The sequence below is a fragment of the Miscanthus floridulus genome, chromosome 11, assembly GCF_019320115.1.
Source record: "Miscanthus floridulus cultivar M001 chromosome 11, ASM1932011v1, whole genome shotgun sequence".
Taxonomy (NCBI): domain Eukaryota; kingdom Viridiplantae; phylum Streptophyta; class Magnoliopsida; order Poales; family Poaceae; genus Miscanthus; species Miscanthus floridulus.
In genome coordinates, this window is record NC_089590.1 from 80,313,462 (window position 1) to 80,322,145 (window position 8,684).

General features: G+C 45.7%; 1 protein-coding gene across 1 annotated transcript; it reads right to left on the minus strand.

Moving 5' to 3' along the window:
* Nucleotides 1–3,886: 3,886 nt before the first annotated feature.
* Nucleotides 3,887–8,661, minus strand: LOC136491339 (glutamate receptor 3.1-like). Its single transcript, XM_066487610.1, is given in 10 exon segments — nucleotides 3,887–5,517; nucleotides 5,631–5,867; nucleotides 5,869–6,038; nucleotides 6,144–6,175; nucleotides 6,384–6,661; nucleotides 6,754–7,442; nucleotides 7,445–7,462; nucleotides 7,465–7,914; nucleotides 7,917–8,099; nucleotides 8,313–8,661. Coding segments are annotated over 10 exon segments (2,802 nt in total). The 5' UTR covers nucleotides 8,572–8,661; the 3' UTR covers nucleotides 3,887–5,031.
* Between the last annotated feature and the right edge of the window lie 23 nt (nucleotides 8,662–8,684).

Genomic DNA, 8,684 nt, shown 5'->3' on the forward strand with positions numbered 1-8,684 from the left:
ATATAAACACTGTTGAAGAATAATAAGATATAGAAGCGATTTTTATATGAATGACTCTCCAAATAATGATTTAGAGAGTGAGTTTTAGAAAGATTTTTGGAGATGCTCTTAGGGACCAGCCAAACATTCTCAATATCAATATAAAGAGATTTAGATATGGTCAAACTTAGCTTAGCTAACTTATAGCAATTCCAATAGACTCTATATTCTTCATAATTACTTGGGATAAAGATTTTGAAAAATACCCTCAAATAGTTTTTCTATTTGGTTATCTAAATATAGCTATCTTCTATTCTGGATTTCTCGCTATCAAAAAAAAAGAAGTTGCCCTGTTCGTTTCGCTGAAATTTGGCTTATGGTGATACTTATGCTGAAATGTTGTGAAAGAAAAACACTATTCGTTCGCTGAAATGTACCGTTGAAGTAGTACCGCAGAACATGGCATCATCATCTCTAGAGTGCAAATAAGATATATAAACACTGTTGGAGAATAATAAAATATAGAAGCGATTTTTATACGAATAACTCTCTAAATGATGATTTAGAGAGTGAGTTTTAAAAAGATTTTCGGAGATGCTCTTATGGACCAGCCTTAATCCTGGGCTCCTGCCCATGGCCTTTGCCTTTTGCCTCCTCGTACACCGGAGTTTCTCGTGCCATGGTGCTTCATTCGTTTTTCTTGTGCTGGACGCATCTTCTTGCCTGGCTGCTTACAATACGAATAGTATTTGTTTCTTGCTTCTTCCCCGAGTCAAATCCAGTGCGATCCGCCCTGGGAATCGGCATATATGGATTTATAGGCCTTGTTCAGATGATGGTTGGGAATCAGTATTTGACACTGTAGCATTTTCGTTTGTATTTGATAAATATTATCCAATTATAGTTTAATTAGGCTCAAAAGATTCGTCTCGTAATTTACAATCAAACTGTATAATTAGTTATTTTTTTATCTACATTTAATACTCTATATATGTGTCCAAAGATTTAACGTGATAGAAAGAGGGTGAAAAAACTTGGAATCTAAACAAGGCTATAGATTCATTAAACTACCATGGCCTCTCTCTCAGTGCTGTTGACAGAGAAAATTACTGGGGGCAGTAGACTATGCATGCCTCTCTCTCTCTTCACTTAGCGTGGACCTCTGTTCGCGCTCGCGAGCACATGGAGGAGGGCCTGGTTTAGATCGTAAGTTTTTTCACACTCTCTTCATCACATTAAATTTTTAGACACATATATAGAGTATTAAATATAGATAAAAAATAACTAATTATACAGTTTGACTGTAAATTATGAGACGAATCTTTTAAACCTAGTTAGACCATAATTAGACAATAATTATTAAATACAAACGAAAATACTACAGTATCAAATACTGATTTCTAACCCCAATAAGACGAGGTTGGGCATTGGCAACGACGTGACGCTATGATAATGCAACTGGTAGCGGCTGTATCTGCCGAGACAAATCGCACGTAAGGTCGGCCCTGTTGGTTTTCATTGGCAAAACTTTTGTTCTGCGTTTTTAGCTTATTTTTTTTACAAACAGATCTAAATAGGTAGGCTAAAAGTGAGTAAAAGAAGAGACTAAAGTTTAGTCTATTTAGATGTGCAAACCGAGCTAAAAGCGTTACTGCGTTAGGGACGTGAAGAACAACTTATTTTACACTTTTAGTCCTTTTATTTTTTGCCATGGAACTCAAGCACCCCAGCAAAAACTAAAGTTTAGCAACAAAATTCAGGGACTAAAACAATAACCGGACGGGACGAAACATAACGCGGCTGGCGCACTGTTCGGTTCCTAAACATGATACTGTGCGCACGAGACTCCGATCCATCGATCACCCCGCCCAGTTGACATGCTTCTTTCCTGTAAACCCTGGTTGGATACAAAGTTTTTTTTTTTTTGAGTTTTAGGTTATCTGCACTCGTCCACCTCTATTTCCATCTCTAAAAAGGAATATTCTATCATATTTATCGAGATTCTCTACTCTATACCCATTTCTTCCGCACCCGTGTTATCTCTATCCCATACTCTATACCCATTATTCCATATTTTATTCCCCTCTCTCTCCCTTTCTCTCTCACCAACTCTCTTTCTCTCTCCGCGCTACAGTATTGCTACAGTGCTTAACGTGGGTCTCCAGCCTGCGCTGTCTGTGGCGTTTTTATGTGCGGCCGGTACGCTACCGCGCGCGTTACAGACACGTGGTGCGGGAGCGCGGTACGCCACCGCTAGCGTACCGGCGGTGTGGACAGCCTTACATAAATACTGTGGTTTTTGGAAAATACTTAGGTCTCATGTAGAAAGGAGGCGTTTGGATAGAACAAAGCTTGGAGTTTTAAAAACGGGAGTATTTACAAAACTACAGTATTTTTGCTGTTCTGGAAACTCCACCAAGACCCTCTTTTTTCTTGACAGAGCTCGGCGCGCGTACTCATTTTCACTACGCGCCTTCCTTTTTTCTTTTTTTGCCGGTGCATTTTTCCTTTGCTCGAGCCCCTCCCACTCCACAGCCCATGTCCCGTGCTGGTTCGGTGGTTTCATAAGATCCGATCAATAGGGGGGGGGGGGGGGGCCTACAGCAAGACGATCCGATCAAGGACAGTTTGACTGCTCATCCAATCAGTTTAATGTAGTAGTATAGTACTATAAACATTCATTTAAATAAAAATGAATTCATACGTATGTATAGATACATGCTATTTTTTAGCAGCAAAGACATAAACAACTAGCCTCAAAAGAACGTATTGCTGAGTAGCTAAACACGTCACGTTTTTTTTTGGAACAGAGAAACACTGTGGTTTCTAAATACTATGGTATTATATGTCTATGGTTTTTAAAATTGTGGTTTAGCAATACTACAGTTTTAAAAAACAACAACACCCAAACGGAGCCGTATATGTATGTACAAATACATACCCCACAATTCGATTTCGACGTGCCACTTTCTCTGTTCGTATTTTTATGCGCAAGGAATAATAAACTTGGAGTCGTTCCCTCTTACAGGCTCAGTCGTAGGTCTAGGGTGTCGAGGACGGTCACTCTTTTCTGTGGTGTTTTTCTTATTCCTACTATGTTTATTCTAGGTTACTCTACCACTGTTTTAATGGTTTATAATCTGTGTTACGAGGTTTCTCTCATGTGTCGTATAATTCACTCCTCTTAATAAAAAATGGGTTATATTTTCCGCTCGAGAGAAAAAAAACGAGTCGTGTGCACGTGGTTAGTGGGTCGGCCCTGCTTCATTCTCGGCCTTGTTTAGTTCGCGAAAATTTTTGGAAAATAGTAATGTAGTACTTTCGTTGTTATTTAGCAATTGATGTCAATCATAGTCTAATTAGGCTTAAAAGATTCGTCTCGTGAATTTCGTCTAAACTGTGTAATTAGTTTTATTTTTTATTTATATTTAATGCTTCATGCATGCGTCAAAGATTCGATGTGACGGAGAATCTTAAAATTTTTTGTAAAATGAAGTGCAACTAAACAGCACCCTCGTCCTGCTCATGTCTCCGTAATTCGCAGTATATTATTATATTTTCTTTCGGAATGTCTGCTAGCTGGGTATAGTACATTACTGTACACTACTAGTGCAGTCTAGTGCAATAAGCAACGCATGTGGATTCTTTTCTATTCTTTTCGTAACAGAACGCGAGGGATGACGCCGCGCTGGCGAAGGGCGGCCTGCGCTGCGCATGTGGTACCTGCTGCTGAAAACAATCCGGCATGGAAGATCCGAGCATTGATCAGGCCGTTTCTTGTCCTCAAGGGGTGGAAAGATTGTTGCGTTGCGTTGCGTGCGTGCTCATTCTGTTGGGCTGGCGTGTTCTCAGCTGGAACCTTTTTTCTGTTTGTTGTTTTACAGTAAATTATTTCTAGACCCCAGAATTTATTTCTCGATATAGCGGTAAATGATGTACCCCTCGAGGATTGAATGAGGTATTTGCTACTCGCGGTCCATCATACAGCTATCAGGAACAGGAGAAAGTACGTGTACGTATTTTATTGGTAGCTTGTGGAGCACGGACAACTCGCGGTCACGAGCTTACTCATGAGAACACGAGTGGTCAACGAGCGTGATGAAAACTGAAAAGAAAAGAGAGGCATGCATATATCCATGTGTTGTGATGATCATGCTCGCCCAGCCCATTCGCCCTCATCGTCCGCGCAGAGGTGTGTCAGTGTGTCCCTCCTCATCATCCGCGCGCACGCGCAGCTCCATGTCGACCCTGATTGCTGTCGTGGAAAAGATATCGAGTTCACTCATCGTTCATCAATGCCGCTACTGGAGTACTGGGTTCGGCGGGGCTGTAGGAATCGCAGGACAAACCGACGGACCGAGTAGTAGCCGACGGACGGACGGACCCACCCAAGCGATACAAATACAAATGTGAAGTGTCCCGCGCGCGGCGCGCGACAGGTTGCTGGGACTACGACCCGGTTGCCCGTTCGCGTGCTGGGTCAGGGTCACCGGACGCTCGCTCGCTCAACGGGCAACCGCGCGCCACGCGATGATGCCCTCAATCCGGCAGCCGGCACGAGCCGCGGGGGACGGTTTCCTCCCCGCCCCCGACACCGAGGTTCTTGCGAGGGACACTCCGCACTCGGCACGGCCAGGAACCAAGGCCGCCGAGCGCGGCTCCGCTCCGCTGGACTCGCGTCGCACCGCCGTGACGGGCTCGTAAAAAAACATGTATTTCTCTACTGTATGTATGTACTGGTAGCTTTCTTAATCACACGCCTAGACCCCAACATGTGCGCCAAATTAAGACCACGACCCTGCCCCCATGTGCGCTGCTTTACGCATCTATACAATTCCGCAGCACACGGAGATCCAAATTCACTACACCCTGCACGGACCCCCGTTCGTGCACGGTAAAAACCGAATCAATGTCGCTGCGACCATCTACGTACACGCCTGCTCCATAAACGGCCTACGCGCGCGTACAACATGTACCGTACTAGTAGCTGTTGGTGACGCATCGCCGTATCGTGCGTACTACGCCGGTCCGTCCACCGGACTCGCGCGGCGGTTACCTCGACATGCTGGCGTTGCTGGACGTGAAGCTGCTGACGCCGCTGCTGGAGCTGGTACCGGACCCGGACCCTCCCAGCGCCGCGGGGTCCTTGCAGCTCCCCCCCTTCAGGCACTGCGTCTCCCGGCGGTCCGCGAAGGACAGGAACGCCCGGATGCTGCTGCGGCGGGAGTGGGAGATGGCGCCGTCGGGCCCCGTGGCCAACGCGTCCGGCGGCAGGGACGCCACGTGGAGGGAGTACTGCTGGACCAGGATGCAGCCGTGGATGGCCAGCGCCGCCAGGCACGCCACGCCGCAGATGAGGAACAGCGCCGAGAAGCTCTGCACCCGCAGCCGTTCGGCCGGCTCCAGGTCCGCCGTGGACTGCGGCGACGGCCCGTTCGACAGCCACTTGTCGTGGATCCTCTGCAGGTCGCCGTTCTCCGACAGCGCCAGGATCGCCGTCGACAAGTCCACGGCCAGCGGCGAGTCACGCGGGAACGCCTGCCAGAGCCAGACCAGACCAAACAATTATCAGAAAGCACATCTGCAGCAGAACAACAGCTCAATAGCTCATCGAGCTGTACGTATGCATGGCATGAGTGAAGGTGACTCACGAAGCCCCAGCCGCTTTTGGTGAACTCCGCGCCCACGATCGCGACCTTGTCGTGCTGGAGCAGGAAGAGCTCCACGTACGGACGCTCGTCGACGATGGCCACGACGCCTCCTTTGCGAGGGCCGAGGTCTAGCGCCGTCTTGTACTCGTCCGGGGTGCCCAGCGCCTTGAGCCTCGACGGGGAGACGCCCAGCTCGTGCACCAGGTAGCTCTCTGCGAAGGACCCAACCTGGAAACCCGATGGGCTCGTCGCTGGTGATCAAGTTGTCGATGCCCGTGATCGGCGACGTCAGCTGCTGCACGGTGAGGATGGAGGTCAGGCTCGCGGTGTAGCTGGACTGGATGATCAGAACTACGAACAGCCAGATGATGATCACGAAGCGGCCGAGCGTGCTCCTGGTGTCCTCTCCTGCAAAAAAAAAAAAGTTCAAGATGCAGAAATGACTCCTGAGCATGTTTGCAGAGTTTTGTCTTGATTCTTGTGCAGAAATGTAAAGAGCTGCATTTCACTTACTGTGGGCAAAGAACAGAGTTGAGAAACTGAACCTGCAAAGAGCACATATATAGCATGTTAAGTATGTGATATTCGACAGACAGCCAAAATCTATGCAGAAGAAGCAGAGAAATGTTTTCAACAAGCAAAATTGATCTGCTTATCCTTCCAACCCGCCTTGTAAGATGACAGTAAGTTGATGGCAAACATTAAGGAAATTAATAAGCAAATGTAAATACATGTTAGACAGTAAGGACTCACCAGAAAACAGTAATAACCTGTTTCACTGGAGGACCGCGGAACTCATCATTGATTCTGTGCTCGAGCAACCAAATCACTGTTCCTATGATCAGAAAGAAAATTCCTGTCACAGACCACATTCTGATGGTAAATGGCTGCAGGAAAGCCCATCCATTCGAGCTCTGTGTCTTAACAGCAGTAAGTATGACAAGCCCAGAACCAACGTATGGTTGGGTGAAATCAACAACTTTTGTCCGATTTGTGACAATAGCTACATCCCCAACAACAGCATCAAATTCCTAGAAAAAGAAAAACGACTATTAAAACATGACTCAGTGACACATACTAACTGTAAATGAAGTTTATTTCAGAAATAGAAAATAGAACTTACACTCGTCACAATTCGACTGATAAGTTCTGTGTAGCTTGGATTCTCACGGCCATTGCCAAAAGGTATAAACCTATATGTAACTGGGTATTGCAACAGGTTTATTGCAGCAGCAAACACATCAATACAGAAACCTCCCACCGTTCCAGTTTGATTGTCAACTGATACAAATTGACGGTAACTTACCCTATTGGGAACTCCAATTCTCAGCTCATTTCCATTGTTAGGGAACACCCATCCCCGGGGCCTCGTTACAGTCTCACCTGGCCAGATTGCAGCGTGGAGTTCCTGATTTGCACTGACATTGTATGGTTTCTTGTATAGTGTCTCAGGAGACACAATGGACAGCCCAGAATAGTTGGACCAATAACCAATTGTCCGCAAACCAGACCCTATTATGTTCACAATGTCATATGCAGGCTGGATAAGATTACCATCTGAATCCAACTTTACAGGGCCAGTTGCACCCATGAAATTTACTTTGCGGATTTTTTCTAGTAATAGCATCCCCTCATCAAAGACGCTCAATGCATCCAGATTCAAAGCTCCTCCTGCAACTGCACGCAGTCTGGGGTCTGGAGAGAAGGAAATGTTTCCGCCACTATTGAAAAATGCATCCAACCCATGAGCAAGCATCCAGACAGTGTCATAAGCATAAAGGCCATAGGAATTGAGCAGCTGCCGCTGCTGCCACTATCCTCCTTCACTAGTTACTCCATTGTGAAACTAATGTCTTCTTCCTATTGGTGTTTTCTGTGTGCTGACGCAATGTAAGAACACCCTGCATTGTGCTTAGTAATCCATTTTCAAGACGAGGAGCTGAATCGAGGTATGCAGTGAGCCAATCTGTTGCAATCCACACATATCCACCGGATGTCATGCTAAGATTATACGCTAGTGAGAACACGTCAATTCCAGAATCATCATGTGCATGCAGTACAAAAACTCGGGACTCCATCATCGCAGCCTTGACCAACACAGCAGCCATTTCACTCTTTTTTGCTCCTGGCCTAATTGCAGCTTTATACAAGATCTTCAATCTCCTCTTGGCAAGCTCATCATCTAAGGAGGATATGCCATTTCTTCCATAATCGTCATCAATATATACGGCTGTCACCATCTTCCACCCATAGTAATCAATTAAGCTAGCAACGGAAGCCATTTGAATTGATCACTGTGGACGGTACGCACAAAGAAAGGATACTGAAGTGGTGTCAGAGTCGGATCAGTTGCAGCAAAGGACATCAAAGGTACTTGGAGTTCATTTGCAACATGGGATATGACGTGTGCAACAACTGAAGATTGTGGGCCGATGATTGCGATTGTATCTTTCTCCATGAATTGCAAGGCTAAGCAAGATATAATAAAAGGATAAGGAGTCAGTCAGGCACCATGCGGATTGTATTTTTGTAATAAGACTTAGGCACCTCCAGTCAAAAATAGTTGACGTTTAGGACAAACTATGTCAACTATTGTTAACCGGAACCAGAAGGAGTATGTTTTATTGTCGCAAAGGCAGAGAGGACTAGCTAACAAAAGGGCGAGAGACATGAAAGGGGTACCTTGAACAATGCCGATGAAACCACTGTAGTTGGTATCTTGCATCTGAACAACCAGCTTTGTTCCCCGAAGAACACTTGGATCTTTGTTGATGTCATTGACTGCAGCAGCGATGGCAACCTTGGCAACTCTCCCAATTGTCGAATCGAATGGAAAAAGAGCTCCAATGTTTACAGCACTGGGTCTCACAGAAATATTTTGTCCAAGTGCACAGGACCACAAACAGCAGAAGATGCTCAAAATATGGAGCATGAACTTCATGATTAGTCCTGACTCCAAAGGATAGCTGGGGTATTCTTTAAGAGTCCATCCTCCTGCTCAACATCATATGTTCTGGAAGAACCAAAAGAAAATTTCAAGATGATGCCTGTTTA